The sequence below is a fragment of the Salmo salar genome, chromosome 04 (genome assembly GCF_965601325.2).
Source record: "Salmo salar chromosome 04, fSalSal1, whole genome shotgun sequence".
NCBI classification, from domain to species: Eukaryota; Metazoa; Chordata; class Actinopteri; order Salmoniformes; family Salmonidae; genus Salmo; species Salmo salar.
The window spans coordinates 33,850,554-33,875,615 of NC_138294.1; the positions used below are offsets into that span (position 1 = coordinate 33,850,554).

Sequence of the window (25,062 nt, forward strand, 5' to 3'; positions counted from 1 at the left end):
CTCTCTCTCCCTTTACACCTCTCTCTCTCTCTCTCTCTCTCTCTCCTTTACACCTCTCTCTCCCTTTACACCTCTCTCTACCTCTCTCTCCCTTTACACCTCTCTCTCCCTCTCTCTCCCTTTACACCTCTCTCTCACTCACTCACTCACTCACACACTCACTCACTCACACACTCACACACTCACACACTCACACACATACCTCTTCAGACTCGGGCAGGAGTTTGAGCAGGTCTTTGAGGAGATCAGCTCTGTACAGCTTGCCGTCTCCATGGCGAATGTCCTCCACAATGGACAGATTGGACCTGGATAAGATGAACACAGTGATAAACCTTATAGTGCATTATGATGCGGTTATAATGCAGGGCAAGATGTTATAAGCATGTAAAGTATGACCCCATTATAATATCTTATTATCATCAGAATAGATAGCCATTTTGAGTCGGTTGACAATTTGCTGCAGAGAGACTTAACATACTATAAGCCTTGTTATAAGAGGCTCTTACATGCTCATAACAAGTTATAAGCATTATACCCGTACATTAAAGAAACACAACATATTATACACCTTATAATAGAACATCTTAAAGGCTCATACAAAACAAGTTATAAAGCCTTATACCCATTAGCTGAAATGGTACTGAAGTTCAGTTCATTGGTAAACAGCACAGGCTCTCACTCTATGTCTGCACAGAGCAGTAAATCCAGCTAATCCTCACACAGGCACCTTGATATGTGAGCCCGATGCCCAGGCCTGATGTGGATTTATGAGCCATGGGACTGGAGAATCCATGAATTGAAAGGGATTCGGGGAGATGCGGTGGGAGCCCGTGCAACTGCAACAACATGCTGCTAATTCAGTAAGAATGCATTCTCTGGAAATTGGGTTGTGTCATATCAAATCGGGGGGAATCACTTAACATATGATATTCTCATTGGTGGTCAACTGTAAGGGGGAGAATGTACAGTTGAAGTCGTAAGTTTACATACACTTAGGTTGGAGTCATTAAAACTCGTTTTTCAACCACTCCACAAATGTCTTGTTAACAAACTATAGTTTTGGCAAGTCGGTTAGGACATCTACTTTGTGCATGACACAAGTAATTTTTCCAACAATTGTTTACAGACAGATTATTTCACTTATAATTCACTGTAGCACAATTCCAGTGGGTCAGAAGTTTACATACACTAAGTTGACTGTGCCTTTAAACAGCTCAGAAAATTCCAGAAAATGATGTCATGGCTTTAGAAGCATCTGGTAGGCTAATTGACAAAATTTGAGTCAATTGGAGGTGTACCTGTGGATGTATTTCAAGGCCTACCTTCAAACTCAGTGCCTCTTTGCTTCACATCATGGGGAAATCAAAAGAAATCAGCCAAGACCTCAGAAAAAAAATTGTAGACCTCCACAAGTCTGGTTCATCCTTGGGAGCAATTTCCAAACGCCTGGAGGTACCACGTTCATCTGTACAAACAATAGTACGCAAGTATAAACACCATGGGACCACGCAGCCATCATACCGCTCAGGAAGGAGACGCGTTCTGTCTCCTAGAGATGAACGTACTTTGGTGCGAAAAGTCCAAATCAATCCCAGAAAAACAGCAAAGGACCTTGTGAAGATGCTGGAGGAAACAGTTACAAAAGTATCTATATCCACAGTAAACTGAGTCCTATATCGACATAACCTGAAAGGCCGCTCAGCAAGGAAGAAGCCACTGCTCCAAAACCGCAATAAAAAAGCCAGACTACAGTTTGCAACTGCACATGTAGACCAAGATCATCCTCTGGTCTGATGAAACAAAAATAGAACTATTTGGCCATAATGTTTGGAGGAAAAAGGGGGAGGCTTGCAAGCCGAAGAACACCATCCAAACCGTGAAGCACAGGGGTGGCAGCATCATGTTGTGGCGGTGCTTTGCTGCAGGAGGGACTGGTGCACTAAACAAAATAGATGGCATCATGAGCAAGGAAAATTATGTGGATATATTGAAGCAACATCTCAAGACATCGTCAGGATGTTAAAGCTTGCTCGCAAATGGGTCTTCTTAATGAACAATGACCCCAAGCATACTTCCAAAGTTGTGGCAAAATGGCTTAAGGACAACAAAGTCAAGGTATTGGAGTGGCCATCACAAAGCCCTGACCTCAATCCTATAGAAAATGTGTGGGCAGAACTGAAAAAGCATGTGCGAGCAAGGAGGCCTACAAACCCGACTCAGTTACACCAGCTCTGTCAGGAGGAATAGTTCAAAACTTATTTGTGGGAAGCTTGTGGGAGGCTACCCAAAACATTTGACCCAGGTTAAACAATTTAGGCAATGCTACCAAATACTAATTGAGTGTATGTAAACTTCTGACCCACTGGGACTGTGATGAAAGAAATAAAAACTGAAATAAATAATTCTCTCTACTATTATTCTGACATTTCACATTTTTTAAATAAAGTGGTGATCCTAACTGACCTAAGACAGGGGAATTTTACTAGGATTAAATGTCAGGAATTGTGAAAAACTGAGTTTAAATGTATTTGGCTAAGGTGTATGTAAACTTCCTACTTCAACTGTATGTTTCAAATGTCTAATTAGTCTTGTTAGCATTATCAACCATTATCAAGATTCCCATCGACATGAATAACAAATAACATACTGTAAGTAGTTGAAGTTACTGTTAGCAACAAAGTTGTCTGTGAGTGACAATATACTGTACTGCACTAGCGACTGTGTTACATAAACGAAAGTGTCCAAGTCCAGTGTGGACGAGGCAGTATTGATAGGTGCTCTTGTGATAAGAGTCAAATGCTATGAAAATACCAGGGGGAGCCATGCAAAACATCCTATGAGATCAGCCCTCTGGCCCTGTACACACTGAAGTTGTACAACTGATGTAAAACGCATTTCAAATCATATCATATCAAATTGTATTTGTCACATGCGACGAATACAACAGGTGTAGACCTTAAAGTGAAATGCTTACTTACAAGCCCTTAACAAACAATGTAAAAATAAATAAATAAGTGTAACAAATAATTAAACAGCAGCAGTAAAATAACAATAGTGAGGCTACATACAGAGGGTGCCGGTACAGAGTCAATGTGCGGGGGTACCGGTTAGTCGAGGTAATTGAGGTAATATGTACATGTAGGTAGAGTTAAAGTGACTATGCATAGATAACAAACAGAGAGTAGCAGCAGCGTAAAAGAGGGGTCTGGGTAGCCCTTTGATTAACTGTTTAGGAGTCTTATGGCTTGGGGTAGAAGCTGTTAAGAAGCCTTTTGGACCTAGACTTAGCGCTCTGGTACCGCTTCCCATGCGGTAGCAGAGAGAACAGTCTATGACTTGGGTGGCTGGAGTCTTTGAACATTTTTAGGGCCTTCTTCAGACACCTCCTGGTATGGAGGTCCTGGATGGCAGTTAGCTTGGCCCCAGTGATGTATTGGGCTGTACGCACTACCCTCTGTAGTGCAACCAGTCAGGATGCTCTCGATGGTGCAGCTGTAGAACCTTTTGAGGATCTGAGGACCCATGCCATATCTTTTCAGTCTCCTGAGGGGGACCTGCTCGATCTGCTCCACTGCAGCCCCGTCAATGAGAATGGTGGCGTGCTCGGTCCTCCTTTTCCTATAGTCCACAATCATCTTCTTTGTCTTGATCACATTGAGGGAGAGGTTGTTGTCCTGGTACCACATAGCCAGGTCTCTGACCTCCTCCCTATAGGCTGTCTCATCGTCGTTGGTGATCAGGCCTACCACTGTTCGGTAAACTTGATGATGGTGTTGGAGTCGTGCCTGGCCATGCAGTCATGAGTGAACAGGGAGTACAGGAGGGAACTGAGCATGCACCCCTAAGGGGCCCCTGTGTTGAGGATCAGCGTGGCGGATGTGTTGTTACCTACCCTTACCACCTGGGGGCGGCCCGTCTGGAAGTCCAGGATCCAGTTGCAGAGGGAGGTGTTTAGTCCCAGGGTACTTAGCTTAGTGATGAGCTTTGAGGGCACTATGGTGTTGAACGCTGAGCTGTAGTCAATGAATAGCATTCTCACATAGGTGCTCCTTTTGTCCAGGTGGGAAAGGGCAGTGTTGAGTGCAATAGAGATTGCATCATCTGTGGATCTGTTGAGGCGGTATGCAAATTGGAGTGGGCCTAGGGTTTCTGGGATAATGGTGTTGATGTGAGCCTTTCAAAGCACTTCATGGCTACGGTAGTCATTTAGGCAGGTTACCTTAGGGACAGGGACTATGGTGGTCTGTTTGAAACATGTTAATATTACAGTCTCAGTCGGGGACAGGTTGAAAATGTCAGTGAAGACACTTGCCAGTTGGTCAGCGCATGCTCGGAGAACACGTCCTGGTAATCCGTCTGGCCCTGCGGCCTTGTGAATATTGACCTGTTTAAAGGTCTTACTCACATCAGCTACGGAGAGCGTGCTCACACAGTCGTCCAGAACAGCTGATGCTCTCATGCATGCTTCAGTGTTACTTACCTCGAAGTATAGAAGTAATTTAGCTCATCTGGTAGGCTTGTGTCACTGGGCAGCTCGCGGTTGTGCTTCCCTTTGTAGTCTGCAATAGTTTGCAAGCGTGCCACATGCGATGAGCATTGGTACCGGTGCAGTACGATTCAATCTTTGACCTGTATTGATGCTTTGCCTGTTTGATGGTTCGTCGGAGGGCATAGCGGGATTTCTTATAAGCTTCCTTGTGCGAGTCCCACTCCTTGAAAGCGGCAGCTCTACCCTTTAGCTTAGTGTGGATGTTGCCTGTAATCCATGACTTCTGGTTGGTGTAAGTACGTATGGTCACTGTGGGGACGACGTCATCGATGCACTTATTGATGAAAAACTTGGCACAACCATTGTGATACAAGGGAGAGTTTTTCTGCACAAAAATAATTACACACGCATTGTGGAGACACCGCACAATGGTTGTGTAAACAACAATTAGTATCACAAAAATATAAATTGAATCACACCCATTGTGTCAAATGTGTTGTACATCAGTTGTACAAGCTGAGTGTATACAGCACATGCTCTGTGCTGGCATGCAAATCCCGAGCTACAACTCTCTCTCAGTCTACCACACCACAGTGAGTTAGCATTAGCCACTCCAGACTGCTTATGTAATACATAGGACTTATTGCTAGCCAAAGCTATCGCCACCAATTAAACATGAATGAAACAATGTGGACCTTTTCTCCTGGATTATCAACCCAGATAACCTTCTCTGTAACTGTATTTTGTGTGTGTGTGTATGTGTGCGTGCATGTGTGCGTGTGCGTGTGAATGTGTATTGTATGCGGGGCATTGCTCTTCCTGAGTAGATATCTTCAGGGTCAATACTGCTATATTCCTCAGTAAATGTAGGAAATGGTCCAAAGAAATTATCATTTTTTACATAAAACAATTTTGCAGGGGCCTTTGAAGGATATATGCACAGACAGTGATGTGTTAAGGCCAGACTATACTTCTTCTGCAGGCCATCATGTCCCCACGCCATACTTATTAACTGTGTGTTTGAGCTGAGGAGAGAACTGCCAGTCACACACACACTGAATAATACAGTATATGCCCAGTCAGTCTGGGTAAAGAAATACTTTGATTAAAAAAACAACTCCAGGGGTTTTTCATTAAAACTACTGCTGTATAAAACATAGATTTTAGGGTGAGGGACTTCAATATCCCTAGACAGAAACTTTAAAATATCTAAAATGAGTCTAAGCCTTATTTATACTTTACGTATGTACGCAACGCAAGAACGCAATGAAATATGCAAAATGGCGATCCTGCGTAGTTGTGTTAAGTTACAAAATGGCGTTGCTGCACATGTTTGCATATTTTTGCTTTGCAAGAACGCAGGACATCCAATTTGTGTAGCTAATTCTGTACTTGCGTTGTGTACACGTAAGATATAAATTAGACCTAAGACACTCAAATAGGACAGAAAGCTTGGAGCTTGGGGGCTTTCAGACAAGGGACTCTGATCCTTATGTGAGTTTTCAAAGGTCTTAGACGAGAAACTTCATTACGATTCCGCTATGTCCTTCGTGGTCAGCCCGGTTATGACGAAGTTTAATACAGAATCGGAAACCTTTATCATCTAGCTTTTCTTGGCATTTAGGGAAGTTGTAGCCTGCAGACACTGTTTCTGCATCCAACTGTGCAGCAGTGTCGTCTTGCCAAATAAGACAATGACAAGCATAAAAAGATTGGCAAACCAGCTAGAATTTACCCAAAGGATTTCAATAGCATTTTGATTTAAACACTATACTGTCATGGCAAGTTGTATTACAATAAAGTATCTTCCTATATAGAGTAGTAGGCATCAGTGAGCACTTCAGCCTGAGCGCATGGTAGGTCACCTTGGGAGTTGGTACCATTTAGCATTTGAGCTACGTTGTTTCGCGATGGAAAAGTCAGTCAGATAAAATAAGGGCTAAATCTGTGTCTGATTACTCTAGGGACCAGTGGGAGGAGAGCTGGACTGTCCACTAAGCACCTGGCTGCTATGGAGACAGGTAAAGAGAAACAGACAAATGACGCAAATATGCACACGCGAGCGCGTGTGAGCATGCATGTGTAACCGATGTGAAATGGCTAGTTAGTTAGCGGTGGTGCGCGCTAATAGCATTTCAATCAGTGACGTCACTCGCTCAGAGACTTGAAGTAGGGTTTCCCCTTGCGTTGCAAGAGCCGTGGCTTTTGTGGCGCGATGGGTAACGATGCTTCGTGGGGTGTCAGTTGTTGATGTGTGCAAGGGTCCCTGGTTCGAGCCCGGGTTGAGGCGAAGAGAGGGACAGAACCTACACTGTTACATTGATGCTGTTGACCCGGATCATTGGTTGCTGCGGAAAAGGAGGAGGTCAAAAGGTGGGATGAGTGTAACCGATGTGAAATGGCTAGTTAGTTAGCGGTGGTGCGCGCTAATAGCGTTTCAATCAGTGACGTCACTCGCTCTGAGACCTGAAGTGGTTGTTCCCCTTGCGTTGCAAGGGCCGCGGCTTTTGTGGCGCGATGGGTAACGATGCTTCGTGGGGTGTCAGTTGTTGATGTGTGCAAGGGTCCCTGGTTCGAGCCCGGGTTGAGGCGAAGAGAGGGACAGAACCTACACTGTTACATTGACGCTGTTGACCCGGATCATTGGTTGCTGCGGAAAAGGAGGAGGTCAAAAGGTGGGATGAGTGTAACCGATGTGAAATGGCTAGTTAGTTAGCGGTGGTGCGCGCTAATAGCGTTTCAATCAGTGACGTCACTCGCTCTGAGACCTGAAGTGGTTGTTCCCCTTGTGTTGCAAGGGCCGCGGCTTTTGTGGCGCGATGGGTAACGATGCTTCGTGGGGTGTCAGTTGTTGATGTGTGCAAGGGTCCCTGGTTCGAGCCCGGGTTGGGGCGAAGAGAGGGACGGAACCTACACTGTTACATTGATGCTGTTGACCCGGATCATTGGTTGCTGCGGAAAAAGGAGGAGGTCAAAGGGGGGGTGAGTGTAACCGATGTGAAATGGCTAGTTAGTTAGCGGTGGTGCGCGCTAATAGCATTTCAATCAGTGACGTCACTCGCTCAGAGACTTGAAGTAGGGTTTCCCCTTGCGTTGCAAGAGCCGCGGCTTTTGTGGCGCGATGGGTAACGATGCTTCGTGGGGTGTCAGTTGTTGATGTGTGCAAGGGTCCCTGGTTCGAGCCCGGGTTGGGGCGAAGAGAGGGACGGAACCTACACTGTTACACATGCATGCACATGCAAGCACACACACCTGCACAGAGATATACTCAAAAACACACACACACACCTGCACAAACACGCGTGCACAAACAAACACAGGACACGAGTTCGGTAAACACAAATAAAGGTCATTCATAGGTCATGCTTTGAACAACAAATGCAACAGGCACAGATAGTTCAAACTAGTTGTACTATAATTGGCCTCACCCCTCTATGGAAATACCCTAACCCAGTGGTTCTCAAACCTGGTCCTGGAGACCCAAAGGGGTGCAAATGTAGTTTTTTTGCCCAAGCAAAATCAAATCATCATCAAGCTTTGATGATTTTAATCAGGTGTGTAGTGCAAAGGCAAAAACAAAAATGCACCCCTTTGTGTCCTCAGAACCAGGAATGAGAACCACTGCACTAACCCATTGACAACTATACAGGGGCAGCAGGTAGCCTAGCGGTTAGAGCGTTGGGCTGGTAATCATAAAGTCGGTGGTTTGAATCCCCAAGCCGACTAGGTGAAAGATGTGCCGTGAGCAAGGCCCATAACCCTAATTACTCAGGTAAGTCGCTCTGGATAAGAACGTCTGCTAAATGACTAAAATGTAAATACAGAGAACTCCATAATTACAGACATCCATGCACACACACGTGACCTTATCCCCAAGTGGTCAACCTAGCGTGCTGGACTAAGGACGCCACCAGTTACACAACAGCGTTGTGTTTCGCACAAGGCGTCTCAGGCCGATCGGTGGAATTTCATGCACGCTTTATGTAAACTAATCTAACAGAACCGGAGGAAGACTTACTTCTTGAATTGCTTGAGGAAAATGCCCACGTTCATGCCCCGCTTGGAGTCCAGAATGCTGATCTGAGAACAGTAGAAAGAGAGGAACATGATTCAGTACAGGAGGATATATGTGGGAATGATGGTGATGCTAGATTAGGGTTGCAAAGCTACCGGTAATTTACCAAAGTTACCGGGATCTTCAATAATTTTGGTAAATAATATGGCAATCTACAATGACTATACAAAACATTAAGAACACATGCTCTTTCCATGACCAGGTGAATCCAGGTGAAAGTTATGATCCCTTATTGATGTCACTTGTTAGTGTTTTCTCTTTTCTTTTTTATCCTGAAGAACTCCCAAGTCCTTAACGATTACAAACATACACATTACATGATGCAGCCACCACTATGCTTGAAAATAATGAAGAGCAGTACTCAGTAATGTGTTGTATTGGATTTTCTCCAAACATAACACTTTTTAGTCAGTACAAAAAATGATTTGCTTTGCCACATGTTTTGCAGCATCACTTTAGTGCCTTGTTGCAAACAGGATGCATGTTTTAGAATATTTTGTATTATGTACAGGTTTCCTTCTTTTCACTCTGTCAATTAGGTTAGTTTTTAAATCAATCCACGATTGTGCCCCCTCAATACATGTCAGACATGCTTTTAAGTTATGTACCAAGTAGGTTCCTCAGGTCCTCTGGCACTGGCCTTTTAACTACCCCAAAGCCTAGGACCAAGAAGCATGGAGAAGCAGCCTTTAGTTATTATGCCCCCAGCCTCTGGAATAGCCTGCCAGAGAAACTGAGGGTGGCTGAAACTGTGGACATATTTAAAACAAAGATCTTAAAACACATATTTTTAGCTTTTCTTTTCCTTAGGGTGCTTTTTAGTTGTTCAGTTTGCGTAATTCTTTTGTTTTATATCATATGTGTAGTAAATATTTCAGCTTTTATTTTCATCGTTTTTTCATCGTTTTTTTTCCCAGTAAAACACATTGCGTTGCATTCCACATCTGAAATGTGTTGTATAAATAAAGCTTGATTTGATTTAATACAGATAGTAAAACAGACATGTATTTATCTTGGTTGATTTTAATATGAATGGGAAGGATCATAATAATTCAAATAGAACTAAATTGATGAGATATGCCGAGAACTGTGGTTTGAAACAAATGGTTAATGATACTAATAGACCATCAAATAAGTTGGGTCACCGTTTAGACACGTGCATTGATCTGATCTTCTGTAGTATACCATTGCAATGCTTAAAAGCCAGATCAATGCCAGTGGGCTGGACAGACCATAATATTGTAACCATAAGCATGAACACCAAGGTTCCAAAGAAACCCCCAAGGATTGTGGTCAAGATACATTTTTAAACATTTAATCATGAGCTATTTCAAAATGATTTGGCTGCTGCACCCTGAGAGCTGATTTGTCTAGAGGATGATTTAAATCACACTACAGAATGTTTTATTGATTTGCTCACTGATGTAATGGACCATCATTCTCCAGCAAGAAAGAGTACAGTTGGGGCTTGTTCATCTCCATGGATTGATGATGAACTGGGTGAGGCTTAAATTAAACCGTAAGAAAAAAAAGTTATTTTACAAAAATGCTTTTATTGATTGTATTAATGATTCGAAAAAGGTATGGAATACAGTTAAGGGAATACAGTTAACTTGGTACATCTATATACAGTCAACTTTGTACTGTATGGAATACAGTTAACTTGGTACATCTAGGTTGACGGGAGAACAATAACAAAACCAGCTGATATTGCAAAATCATTTTGCAGATTTTTTTACAAAGAAAATGAATTTACTGAGCGATAATGTAAACACCCATTCTTCCACACAAGCTATTGTCCAATGGATTGATGATCGTATTATGAGCAAAAAAAACCTGCTCTTTTTGTCTACAAATGGTATCAGTAGAGGTGTGAAACCTATTGAAGTCATTACCCGATGGTAAATCTACAGGTTATGATCTTATGGACAATTTTATACTTTGCTATGCTGCTCCACAGATTGCAACTCCACTGAAATACATATTGAATTGGTCACTGGAAAAGGGGACGTTTGCAAATGTATGGAAGCACGCTAAACTGTGTCCTATCCCGAAAGACAGCAAAGAACCCATTACTCCTGCCAATGGTCGACCAATTAGTCTAATCCCCTCACTCAGTAAGATATTGGAGGGTATTGCGAGTAGACAAATACGGGAGCACATGGAAAATAATGATCTGATTACAACCAATCAGCATGCTTATCGCAAAAACCATTCCACTACCACTGCATTGGTGACATGACTGACCAGTGGCTCAGTGCTATGGATAATGGCAGGTTTGTGGGTGTACTATTTTTTTAGATTTAAGTGAGCATTGGATTTAGTGGATGATGAAATCATTTTGACAAAATTATTGCATAATGGAATAATGTCCACCTATATCAATGGTTCATTTTCTTCCCCGCATTCTTATTGGCAGACTCAATAGCCCTGGCTTCTCAAATGACTGCCTCGCCTGGTTCACCAACTACTTCTCAGATAGAGTTCAGTGTGTCAAATCGGAGGGCCTGTAGTCTGGACCTCTGGCAGTCTCTATGGGGGTGCCACAGGGTTCAATTCTCGGGCCGACTCTTTTCTCTGTATATATCAATTATGTCGCTCTTGCTGCTGGTGATTCTCTGATCCACCTCTATGCAGACGACACCATTCTGTATACATCTGGCCCTTCTTTGGACACTGTGCTAACAAACCTCCAAACGAGCTTAAAAGCCATAGAACACTGCTTCCGTGGCCTCCAACTGCTTTTAAATGCTAGTAAAACTAAGTGCATGCTCTTCAACCGATTGCTGCCCGCACCCTCCCGCCCGACTAGCATCACTACTCTGGACGGTTCTGACCTAGAATATGTGGACAACTACAAATACCTAGGTGTCTGGTTAGACTGTAAACTCTCCTTCCAGACTCACATTAAGCATCTCCAATCCAAAATTAAATCGGCTTCCTATTTCGCAACAAAGCCTCCTTCACTCATGCTGCCAAACATACCGTCGTAAAACTGACTATCCTACCGATCCTTGACTTCGGCGACGTCATCTACAAAATAGCCTCCAACACTCTACTCAGCAAACTGGATGTAGTCTATCACAGTGCCATCCGTTTTGTCACTAAAGCCCCATATACTACCCACCAATGCAACCCGTATGCTCTCATTGGCTGGCCCTCACTACATATTCGTCGCCGAACCCACTGGCTCCAGGTCATCTATAAGTCTTTGCTAGGTAAAGCCCCGCCTTATCTCAGCTCACTGGTGACCATAGCAACACCCACCCGTAGCACGCGCTCCAGCAGGGATATTTCACTGGTCATCCCCAAAGCCAACACCTGCTTTGGCCACCTTTCCTTCCAGTTCTCTGCTGTCAATGACTGGAACAAATTGCAAAAATCACTGAAGCTGGAGTCTTATATCTCCCTCTCTAACTTTAAGCATCAGCTGTCAGAGCAGCTTACCGATCACTGTAACTGTACACAGCCAATCTGTAAATAGCACACCCAACTACCTCAACCCCATATTATTACTTACCCTGTTGCTCTTTTGCACCCCAGTATCTCTACTTGCACATCATCATCTGCACATATATCACTCCAGTGTTAATGGTAAATTGTAATTATTTTGCCTCTATGGCCTATTTATTGCTTACCTCCCTACTCTTCTACATTTACACACACTGTACATAGATTTCTATTGTGTTATTCGACTGTACGTTTATCCTATTTGATCATCGACTGTATCCTACCTCATTTGCACACACTGTATATAGACTTTTTCTATTGTTTATTCCATGTGTGACTCTGTGTTGTTATTTTTGTCGCACTTGGCCAGGTCGCAGTTGTAAATGAGAACTTGTTCTCAACTGGCCTACCTGGTTAAATAAAGGTGAAATAAAAAAATTCAAAAGCTTTAAACTGTGGAATACCGCAGGGCAGTTGCCTTGAGCCACTTCTTTACTTAATATATACCAATGACCTTCCGTATGCCTTATCTGAAACTCAAGCTACTATATTTGCTTATGATACTACAATTTCTACAGCAAGACAATCGGTTCAACAGGTACAGCAAGCTCTACAAGTTGATCTGGAAAATATCAGGAGCGGGTTTGCCAGAACAAACTTGTTTTAAACACCAAGAAAACCAAAGTTATGTTTGTCTGTTCCACCAGGAAAATGCCAACACAGCATGGGATACAAATAAGTATGGGGGGAGTACAAATTGAGGAAGTGGCAGAACCCAAACTACTACAACATTTTTTTTAACTGCATGCATGATCAGAAGGATAGCTAAATATTTCCTAGGAAAGATTCTTAAGCAAATAACCCAAGCATTAATTGGGAGTCAGGTGAACTAGTGTTCTGTGGTCTGGGAAAATGCATCATCAAGTTAAATTAGGAGGCTGCAGATTGCACAGAACAAGGCAGCAAGGATTTATTTTATTTCATAATTTAATCAATTTAAATCAGCCAAACTCATTCACAACAGTATTCAGTTGGTAAGAGACAGACATTCAGTAAATACTAGGAATAGATTGTCCACCATCTATGTGTTATCCAGAAAGAAAAGACTGTTAGAGTATTTATCTGGTCAATATGTCAGTGTATTATGTATGTTTGTAACAGTGTGTTATATGTGAAAATGTGATCGTATTATAAATTGTATTTTAATGTTTAAGGGCTCTTGGAAGATTAGTCCAAATGAGGACTAAAAAAGATCCTGATAAAATAAAATAAAACCATTGGCCTCGTGGTGAAATCCCTGAGCGGTTTGCTTCCTCTCCGGGAACTGAGTCAGGAAGGACGCCTGTATCTTTGTAGTGACTGGGTGTATTGATACACCATCCAAAGTGTAATAAATAACTTCACCATGCTCAAAAGGATATTCAATGTCTGCTTTTTGTATCCATCTACCAATAGGTGCCCTTCTTTGTGAGGCACTGGAAACCCTCCATGGTCTTTGTGGTTGAATCTGCGTTTGAAATTCACTGAGGTACCTTACAGATAATTGTATGGGGTACAGAGATGAGGTAGTCATTCAACTAATATTACACACAGAGTGAGTCCATGCAACTTATTATGTGACTTGTTAAGCACATTTTTACTCCTGAACTTATTCTGAAGGCACTGTATGTCCTACGTACAATCAAAGGGTTCTCGGGAGTAGAGCGTAGCATGATGCTATATTTGGAGTCCGTTGAAGAATAGGGGTTGTGAAATAACAGACTATATTCCCTCCAGGTTGCTCAGACTATCAAACTGTGACATTAGCTTCACTAAGCCTCATGCGGGCATAGCTTACAGTTCATTCAAAGCCTTTTTCAGGGGTATACAATGATTTACACTACACTCGCCATTGACACGTTTCCTGTTTCGAGATATGCAATGCCGTAAAATTGGCTTTTGTATCGGTTAGTATTATTTCCATCCCTCGAGACAAAGCTGATTGTGCTGTGCTGTTAAGTAGTTTTGTAAGCTTGTGATAAGTACAGTGACTTCCAAGAATAACCTTTGAGTTCAGGTACAGTATACTGTCTGTCTATACTGCTCTTGTTGTTGTCAATTTATGTTTTGTTATATTGTTTTTACTACAGAGCAAACTGCCATACCAACCAGTCAATCTTAGTCATGTTAGCGCAAACCCAAAACTCATTGTTAAGCACATTATACTGCTAATGTCTTTTTCTAGTGAAGTGGACCTACCAGCACTCTTATGTCCTGTAATTCCACCAGTAAAACATAAACATGTCAGGGCGTATCCCCATCCACCTATCACAATCTACCTAGTCAGACTCACCTCGTCCTTGTTCTCCTTGAAGGACCTGGACCGGGTGATGCGGGCTGAGGAGCATCCACCGGTGGCAGGCATACCCTCCCGGCCCTGCGCCTCCTCCTGCTGGCCGAACAGCTCCTCCACGGAGCGCACGTCGATCTGGTACTGCTGCTGGCAGCGCACCGCCATGGTCCAGATGTTGGGCTGGCCCCGCACCTTCTCCTCCGGGATGGGCTTCCAGAAAAAGCTCCGCACCCTCCGCTTCTTCCGCACACCGTGGCTGGAGAGGGAGGTTGGTGGTGGGGGAGGGGGAGGAGGGGCGTTCGGGGGCAGGGGTGGTGGTGACGGTGGGGCGTAGTGGTGGGGTAGTGTGGTAGGGTGCAGGGGGGGTTCGTTGGGGAAGGGAGAGGGGAGATTAGAAGGTGAGGGGGTGTGGCCCGACATTGGGGAGAGGTCGGAGGTGGTGCTGGTGGTGCTGGCGGTGGTGGCGGCGCTGCTGCACTCGCTGCTGCAGCTCTCTCTCTCATTAGCCAGCGACGGGCTGCTCATAACATGCATCACACTAGCGCACCACTGGGGTGGGGCCTAGTTCTGAGAGGCCACTGCGTCAGATTCTCTCTGCCCTCAATTTCGCTCTCGAGAGTTTGAAGTAGCCCAATCAACTAACAACCATTCACGCAACTTAAACTCAAGTTATTCAGGTATGTCGAAGAAATTATAAACTGTCTGTGGTTTTAAAAACTAATAAAATCACGGGTCAAGGGTTAAATGTCAAAATAGCTCGAGCACAATAGACGTTCTGTCTAGTCACGGCGAGGTTAACATGCTCTCTGATTCCGTCTGTCTCCATCTTGCGGCCCGTATACCATCACTCCAAACTGGGCCTTGGTAGGGTTCTGGAGCGTTCTGTGGAAGTTGTCGTTGGGGGAACCACCATGGACCTATAGGGAGGTACAAAAACAACAGAAGAGAGGATTATTTGGGGGCAGTCATGCGTGTTGTCCCCAGGATAATCTAAATGAGGGGAAATTGAGGGGTGCGACACATCAAAAGAGAGAAGGGGGAACCACCTCGGTCGAGGGGAAACCACAATAGGGATATGACAGACTCCATTATTCTTTTGATGTCCTTGAAGTCAACCTGTTGGGTGTAAAATGTTCGGTGACACTAGTCTACACATACTTACGCCCAGGGTTACTGGAAGGTTTCCAAAGCACAACATGGATTTGCCAGGAGCGTATTTAGTTTTCCACAGGTTAGCGAACATGCCATTTCTTTACACTTTCCCTTTGTGGATTTGAATATAGTTTTAGAGTATTAAACCATTGAATTGGATTGATTTTCATTTGTACTAAAGTTCCCAGTCCACTTCTCTGTGGAACTTTTCTCATGTATGAGTTAAATATCATAGATTGGATGATAGGTTGTTCTACTGACCTACCTTTATGACTGGGAGTGGACTGACCAATCTACTACATGAGTGACATCATCTTAGACCTTTGCATAAAATGAGTAATACTCCATCGACGTTCGCACAATAACCCACATTTCAATATGCAAAGCACCTGATATCACAAAGACAGCTGTTGCCACAGGAGCGGCACAAAACATAAAGGTCAACTTTGAGAGAAAAGTACCTCAAACCAAAATGCTGTGAAGGGAACGGCACCTCCATACCTTCAGGCTCTGATCAGGCCCTACACCCAAACAAGGGCACTGCGTTCATCCACCACTGGCCTGCTGGCCCCCCTACCTCTGAGGAAGCACAGTTCCCGCTCAGCCCAGTCAAAACTGTTCGCTGCTCTGGCACCCCAATGGTGGAACAAGCTCCCTCACGACGCCAGGACAGCGGAGTCAATCACCACCTTCCGGAGACACCTGAAACCCCACCTCTTTAAGGAATACCTAGGATAGGATAAAGTAATCCTTCTAACCCCCCCCCCCCCCCTTAAAAGATTTAGATGCACTATTGTAAAGTGGTTGTTCCACTGGATATCATAAGGTGAATGCACCATTTTGTAAGTCGCTCTGGATAAGAGCGTCTGCTAAATGACTTAAATGTAATGTAAATGTAAAATGAACCACCTTAAACGACCAAAACAACCGCTGCACTCCCGAGTGGCGCAGCGGTCTGAGGCACTGTGTCTCAGTGCAAGAGGTGTCACTCCAGTCTCCGGTTTTGAAACCAGGCTGCATCACATATGGCCATGATTAGGAGTCTTATAGGGCGGTGCACAATTGGCCCAGCGTTGCTGGGGTAGGCCGTCATTGTAAATAAGAATTTGTTCTTAATTGACTTGCCTAGTTAAATAAATAAAGGACCTTAGCTTCTACTAAAATATGATGCATTATTCTTGTAAGGAAGCATTTGAACCAGTCCTGGCACAATGATCATATAGCCAACTGACATTTACTCCTGAGGTGCTGACCTGTTGCACCCTCGACAACCACTGTGATTATTATTTGACCCTGCTGGTCATCTATGAACATTTGAACATCTTGGCCATGTTCTGTTATAATCTCCACCCGGCACAGCCAGAAGAGGACTGGCCACCCCTCATAGCCTGGTTCCTCTCTAGGTTTCTTCCTAGGTTCTGGCCTTTCTAGGGAGTTTTTCCTTGCCACTGTGCTTCTACACCTGCATTGCTTGCTGTTTGGGGTTTTAGGCTGGGTTTCTGTACAGCACTTTGTGACATCAGCTGATGTAAGAAGGGCTTTATAAATAAATTTGATTGATATTTCATGCAAAGCCTGATTGCTTAAATGTTGTTTTGTGTTACATGCCAAAATCATCTTAAAGTTACTTTATTGAGCTACACAGTCAATTTCAATTCAGGATGATTTGTACATTGAATGCAAAGCATGTTAATATCGGGGATATTGACTTGCATAGGTTTTTTGAGAAAAGGTATAACAACTTTGGAGAAAGTGGCAAGGTAAAGTAAACCAAAGCATGGATTGCTATCTTTTCTGTTTACAGGGTAAGGAAACCAATATATAATTTTGTAATTTGGGTGAGCCATCTCTAAGTTCCGCCTTAACAATACCTTCTGTTGTACAGTACATTCAGGTTTTGTCTGATAATAAGAATGAAAGGAGTAGCCTCCGGAAAACGGATAGGAAGACAGAAGACTCAATCACATTTCTCTCATCCTAATCCCTTTGTCTGTTTGATAAAAGACCATGACCATAAGGAAGGCAAATAGGGTCTTCCTCCCTTTTCAAATCAACCCCGATAGTTCTGTGATGGTGACTAACTCTCTTTCAGAACAACACATCACTCACAACCTAAGCTGACATGGCCTTGGTCATGTGATAGCCACTCATTTCCAAACAAGGAAAGGGATAGCTGACCTGACAAAACAAGGAACTGGATATGAGGTATAATAATGGTACAGTGGAAACATCAGTCAGGAAACATCAGTGCTCTAGTATGCCCCTAAGCACTGACTTAAGATCAGCCTTTCCTACTCCAACCCTATCATTAACCATATGAGCCAAAACAAAATCAAATTGACCCTGGGTCAGGGATTTAAGACGTTTATACTAACCCTTTAGTCTATTTTAACCAAAGGCCTGCTGTTTTCTGGATCTTTCCGTGTCATGGCAACGGCACTACATCCGTTAGCGCCCTGTCCACCGGATCCCAGGGGTCTTTTACTAATTCATACGGCTGACGTCACGGCTGGCCTCGTGTTGCCTGCTCGTAGTGCAACTTCAGCTGTCCTGTCCTCGCCCGTCGCTCATGCCTTATTCATGGGGCCTGTGAGGAGCACTTGACCCCATGGTGAATCATCTTCTAAAAGGATGCTGCTAGATATGTGGTGATTAGGTAGGCTAGGCTATGCTATGCTAGGAGATGCTATTGGGAAAACAGGCAGTGGGAGGGAGGGGGTTAAAGCTGCTATAGCCACCTTCTCTGGCTCACTCGCCTATCTGGTTGTTGGCATAATGTATTTGCTGCGAAGTCAGCTGCTCCAGAGTCGCATGGTGTACACACACACACACACACACACACACACACACACACACACACACACACACACACACACACACACACACACACACACACACACACACACACACACACACACACACACACACACACACACACACACACACACACACACAGGAAGGAATAGGGCTAGAGGGAATAGAGGCAGTTTTACGGGTTCCTGACCAATTGTGCTATTTTGTGTATTTTTTTGTAGCTTTTTTTGTACATAATGTTTCCGCAATCATTTCCTATGGCAGATAAGAGCTTCTGGGCATCAAAACAGCTATCACTAACCTCGATTTGGACGAGGACTTCTACTTCAACGAGTCGGAAGCGAAATATATGTTGATTATGTTGGATCAGGCCCAGATCACGAACAATCGAAGAAGGAGGGGACGGCGCTGTAGAGGCCGGCGTGTGGGATACCAGACGAGACTACGACGGAGAGTGGACAAATCACCTCTACCCTCCGTTCTATTGGCGAACATGCAATCACTGGAGAATAAACGGGATGAGCTCTAGAGTTTTGGACGACTGTGTGATCACGCTCTCCGTAGCTGATGTGAGTAAGACCTTTAAACAGGTCAACATTCACAAGGCCGCAGGGCCAGATGGATTACCAGGACGTGTACTCCGAGCATGCGCTGACCAACTAGCAAGTGTCTTCACTGACATTTTCAACCTGTCCGAGTCTGTAATACCGACATGTTTCGAGCAGACCACCATAGTCCCTGTGCTCAAGAACACTAAGGTAACCTAACTAAATGACTACCGACCCGTAGCACTCACGTCTGTAGCCATGAAGTGCTTTGAAATGCTGGTCATAGCTCACATCAGCACCATTCTCCCAGAAACCCTAGACCCACCCCAATTTGCATACCGCCCCAACAGATCCACAGATGATGCAATCTCTATTGCACTCCACACTGCCCTTTCCCACCTGGACAAAAGGAACACCTATGTGAGAATGCTATTCATTGACTACAGCTCAGAGTTCAACACCATAGTGCCCTCAATGCTCAGCACGAAGCTAAGGACCCTGGGACTAAACACCTCCCTCTGCAACTGGATCCTGGTCATCCTGACGGGCCGCCCCCAGGTGGTAAGGGAAGGTAACAAATCTGCCACGCTGATCGTCAACACAGGGGCCCCTCAGGGGTGCATGCTCAGTCCTCTCCTGTACTGTACTCCCTGTTCACTCATGACTGCATGGCCAGGCACAACTCCAACACCATCACCAACAAACTATCATGGTCCAAACACACCAAGACAGTTGTGAAGAGGGGACCACAAAGCCTATTCCCCCTCAGGAGACTGAAAAGATATGGCATGGGTCCTCAGATCCTCAAAAGGTTCTACAGCTGCACCATCGAGAGCATCCTGACTGGTTGCACTACAGAGGGTAGTGCGTACAGCCCAATACATCACTGGGGCCAAGCTAACTGCCATCCAGGACCTCCATACCAGGAGGTGTCTGAGGAAGGCCCTAAAAATGTTCAAAGACTCCAGCCACCCAAGTCATAGACTGTTCTCTCTGCTACCGCATGGCAAGCGGTACCAGAGCGCTAAGTCTAGGTCCAAAAGGCTTCTTAACAGCTTCTACCCCCAAGCCATAAGACTCCTGAACAGTTAATCAAAGGGCTACCCAGACCCCTCTTTTACGCTGCTGCTACTCTCTGTTTATTATCTATGCATAGTCCCTTTAACTCCACCTACATGTACCTATTACCTAAATTACCTCGACTAACCGGCGCCCCAGCACATTGATTCTGTATCGGTGCCCCCTGTATATAGCCTCGCTATTGTTATTTTACTGCTGCTGTTAAATTATTTGTTATTTTTATTTACATTTTTTTACTTCTTTTTCTTAACTGCATTGTTGGTTAAGGGCTTGTAAGTAAGCATTTCACTTTAAGGTCTACACCTGTTGTATTCGGCGCCTTTGACAAATAAAATTTGATTTCAAAATATGAAGAACACCTGCTCTTTCCGTGACATATACTGACCAGGTGAATACAGATGAAAGCTATGATCGCTCACTTGTTAAATCCACTTCAATCAGTGTAGATGAAGGGGAAGAAACAGGTTAAAGAAGGATTTTTAAGCCTTGAGACAATTGAGACATGGATTGTGTATGTGTGCCATTCAGAGGGGTGAAAAGGAAAGACAAAAGATTTAAGTGACTTTGAATGGGGTATGGTAGTATGTGCCAGGTGCACCGGTTTGTGTCAAGAACTGCAACTGTGCTGGGTTTTTCACACTCAACAGTTTCCCTTGTGTATCAAAAATGGTCAACCACCCAAAGGACAACCAGTCAACTTGACACAACTGCGGTAAGCATTGGAGTCAACATGGGCTAGCATACCTGTGAAACGCTTTTGACACCTTGTAGAATCCTTTGAGGCTGTTTGAGGGCAAAAGGGAGGGGGGTGGGGGGTGCAACTCAACATTAGGAAGTTGTACTTAATGTTTTGTACACTCAGTGTATATGACAGATATCTCAGGCAATTTTAAAGTCATTCCCACAGATGTTCAAATAACGCTAACTGTCAACGACAGCTTAAAACAGCAGTGCTAGTTTAGTGCATCTTGAGACAAAAGACAAGACAGGTCCCCAAGAAGACAACAACAAGAGTGTCTGCTCCCTTCTAAAGAGACAGTGAACTATTTGTAACTCTGTAAAATGCCCTGAAGGCAACAGACATAGTTTGAATGAGTGTCTAGCTACAATACATCCACCTGCTGTACTGAGAGTGAGTGAGCCCAGACAGACTGTTGAGGGTCTCATTGTGGTAGTCCACCTGTTGTCAGCCCTGCAGCGTTCCCACTCCCATCAGTCTTTATCAGTGACAGGGATACCCCACCCAACCTCATTAACCACTGGGTACGATGTGCCCCCCCGCCACAGAGAGAAAGGGTTAAGATGGACGCACAAAGGCTTCTTTAAAGTTTATCTTTAAAGGAGAGGTAGTGTGGATTGTTGAAGCTGGCTTTTAAGCCCTGAGGATAGTGTGGCCAGATTCTACACAATAGGGGGAAAGGGGGGTGGCAGAGACATGATATTGGATGGATGTGTGTGTGTGTGTGTGTGTGTGTGTGTGTGTGTGTGTGTGTGTGTGTGTGTGTGTGTGTGTGTGTGTGTGTGTGTGTGTGTGTGTGTGTGTGTGTGGTTTCCCAACTCTAGGGTGACATTCTTTACCTAGACCATGTGGCATATTACTTTCCCCCTAGCCCACCACCATCTTCTCATTCACTACTCCAATATTGGGGGCTAAGGGGACAAATCCTCCTCCAGATCAGAGGGCAAGTTGTAATCCGGCGTCCCTGAGAGAGGTTACTTCACAGTCTGAGTGCTCGTTAACCCCCGCACCCCCGGGGCTTTTCACCCACACAGTCGGGGCAGAGAGGGTCCGCCTCTCTGGGATTAAGCCAATCCTGCATCCGCCATCATCGCAGCGGAAACGCTTATTAGAGGAGAACAGCTTTGCGGAGAGCTCAGTGGGGGAATGGCTCCCGTGCTTTTGAACTTCTATGTTTTAGATCCCTCAAAAGGGTCTTGATCTGGACTTGTGTATGTGTGTAAGGTAGTAAAATTGTCTATGGCCTTCTTTCGTGTCTTCGTCATATCTCTTAGCCCTATTTTACTAGTGTTTACCTCAGTAGGACTGCTTGTTGACCTTGTGACAGTGAATCTTGTCCACATCTGTCTCTTTTCACTATTCATCATCATGGAATGAATGTGTCATACCGGAATCAGTGTTTTCTGTTCAAGCTCCTTTTCAAGATAGTATAGTAAAATCAGCACACTACGTCATAGAAACAGTCCTCTGCCTGGGCTGTCTAGTTGTATCTACACTGTATATTTATATTCTCTTTCAAACCAAACTTGCTAGGAAAACAAGGCAGCTTAGTCTTTGTTCAGTTTAGTACAGCATACCAGCTTCCTCACTTCCCCCTTCTCTGACACATCAGATTGGGAGGTGAGTGACACACACTCAAGCACGCACACACACACACACATAGAAACAGTAAGGGGAGGCGGAGTGTGAGTGAGGCAGAGCAAACGATGGGGCGAGCAGGTGGATATGTCAACTGTGTGAGATTAAACACACGCAGGCATTTACACAGACATACATAAACACAGTTACCCAGATACCCAGACAAAAGAGCCTCTCAGCCAAACAATCTCTTTTAATGAAAAGGATATGAAATGACGCCTTATGGGTGCATGTGGCAAACAGGGACAGATGCTTCCAGTACACGCTGTACAACAGTCACTGGCAACAGCAGCAGAGACACCCAGGGCGGCAGGTAGCCTAGTGGTTAGAGCGTTGGGCCAGTAACCTAAAGGTTGCAGGTTGGAATCCCAGATCTGACAAAAAGCTGTCGTTCTGCCCCTGAGCAAGGCAGTTAACCCACTGTTCCCCAGGCGCCGAAGACGTAGATGTCAATTATGGCAGCCCCCCACACCTCTCTGATTTAGTGGGTTAAATGTGGAACACACATTTCAGTTGTACAACTGACGGTCATTCAGATAAGGCAGGAGATGACAGATTGCAGCAATAATGTGCCATAGGGTGATCACAATACTGCTTTCAGTCTTCTCTGCTCGTGGACTTGTCTACTCTGGTGTATCCACTTTCATACGTCACTGAATCCACCGCAACTCCTGTCGTGCAATATGTGTTATTCAGAGCAAAATGTGTCACTGCACCTGACGAGTCGAAGATTGAAATGTTTTGAGTGTAGACCAAAACGTCATCCATCTACTGTTATGAATATTGACAACAACTAGCACAAACAACAGATTAATAAATCTACCATTCACTGTCTGGAGGGCATGTTAGGCAACGGTGTGAACAAGGGGGGCTTTTATTAGACAAATCCTGATCGGATTCAGGAAAGAAAAGGGATTAATCAAATACTTTGAAAGATTGAGATTAAGACTGAGATTAGTGCTCGGATGGAGCCTGTATTTTCTGATTGAACATTATAGGCCAGTGTAAGTAGCTCTAGTAACTGAAAATGCACATGCCCCTTATGAAAATTAATCTCTCTTCCAGAATGAATGACAAAAAAAAATCCAAGTTGCAGTCCTAAACAGGTACTGACCTCTAGGTTCCCTGGTACCCTATTCTCTATAGTGCACTACTTTTGACCAGAGCTTTTGACCAGAGAACTATGGACCCTGGTCAAAAGTAGTGCACTATACAGGGAATATGGTGCCATTTGGGATACAACCAGACAGACAGCTTACATAAGCTTCTGAGTCAATGCAATATTCAACACAGCAAAAGCAACATGTACTTGCTCCTATGCAAATATATTATGAATTCATGATTCTCAAAGGAGTTCTTCCTTTCAAAGTTTGAGCCATTTCTACCAAGATACTTCACAAGAAATCACTGTGCATTTCATGGGGCATCTTCTATTCTACTATGAATCAAACTAATTAAAACAAATAAATCATTATAGAAATCCAGTTGGATTATGCTACACACAGATAGGCCTAGATGCACTGGGAATCAAACATGCAAACTTGACATGTTAATGGACCTTGAAGGAGGGGAAGTTGATTCCCTACTGTCTTTAGACTTTCTACTAATGTTAAAACATGAAAGAACTGTAAACATCTAACCAAATCCTTTCCCTGGGTTACACGCTTCCAGCTTTGAACATCATCCCTAGAGACAAATAACTCACCATTTAGACTCTTGCTGAGCAAACATTTTATCTAATGCGTCCCTACCATCTGTCAAATGAGCTCCTTATAAAGTGAAAGCCCTCTCCCTAAACACACACATACTTTCCCTCCCGCTTTCCCTCCTTTCCCTTATCTCATCTCTTGACTGAGGTGTTCAAACACCACATTGTTTTATGGCACGATTATGTCCCTCGCTATTGGAATGGCTGTGATAACTTGGGGCCAGTAAAAGATATCCAATGAACGATACTAGCGTCTAAATTTTAAGATAAGGGAGAACTACTGCTTGACCTCTATTTCATAGCATCCCAAATAATCAAATGCAACCAGTACATTATCAGACGATCTGCTGCTGGTTCAAGCTGGACTCAGGGGTAGATATAATATAGTAAATGTAAATCTGGGACACTCCAATTAGTATGATATATTACGTTTCATATGGTATGTATCAATTTGTGGATGTCTATCATCCATTTCGTATGATATGTTACGAATTGAAATTCGTACATGTTATGAAATTTGCTAAACATATGATATGTTACAAATTACAATTTGTCAAGGAAGCTAACTCCAACGTTAGCTCGGTGGCTAACGTTACCTAGGCTAGGGGCTATGGTTAGCGGTTAAGGTTAGGGTTAGGAGTTAGGTTAAAGGGTTAACGTTAGGGGGAGGATTAGCTAACATGCTAAGTAATTGCAAAGTAGCTAAAATGTAGTAATAGTTGCTAATTAGCAAAAATGCTAAAGTTGTCCATGATGAGATTCGAACACGCAACCTTTGGGTTGCTTGACATTTGTGTCATACGCCCGACCAGCCACCCTACTTCTATTTTTGCCTAAAGTAACCTTCTGTCTTATGTAACCATACCAAACGTAACATATCCTACTAATTTGAGTATCCCGGATTTACGGTTATTATGTTACGTATGAGACAAGGCTGGCTGGTTAAACATATTCTGCAGGATCAAGGATACAAACAAACAACCAAAGCTGTGTATGGGACAGGTCATTATACTGGGTGTAAGGGTGTAACAGAACTC

The 25,062-nt window shown here is 44.0% G+C and overlaps 1 protein-coding gene across 1 annotated transcript in view; it reads right to left on the bottom strand.

The window, feature by feature from the left end:
* Positions 1–25,062, bottom strand: part of fhdc1 (FH2 domain containing 1) — a 58,534-nt gene that overhangs the window by 19,596 nt on the left and 13,876 nt on the right. The window contains exons 2-4 of the mRNA XM_014195572.3: positions 14,347–15,263; positions 8,508–8,569; positions 203–305 (exon numbers count right to left, since the gene is read on the bottom strand). Coding sequence (XP_014051047.2) covers positions 203–305; positions 8,508–8,569; positions 14,347–14,880 — 699 coding nt within the window. The 5' untranslated portion in view covers positions 14,881–15,263. The remainder of the gene's footprint in view (positions 1–202; positions 306–8,507; positions 8,570–14,346; positions 15,264–25,062) is intronic.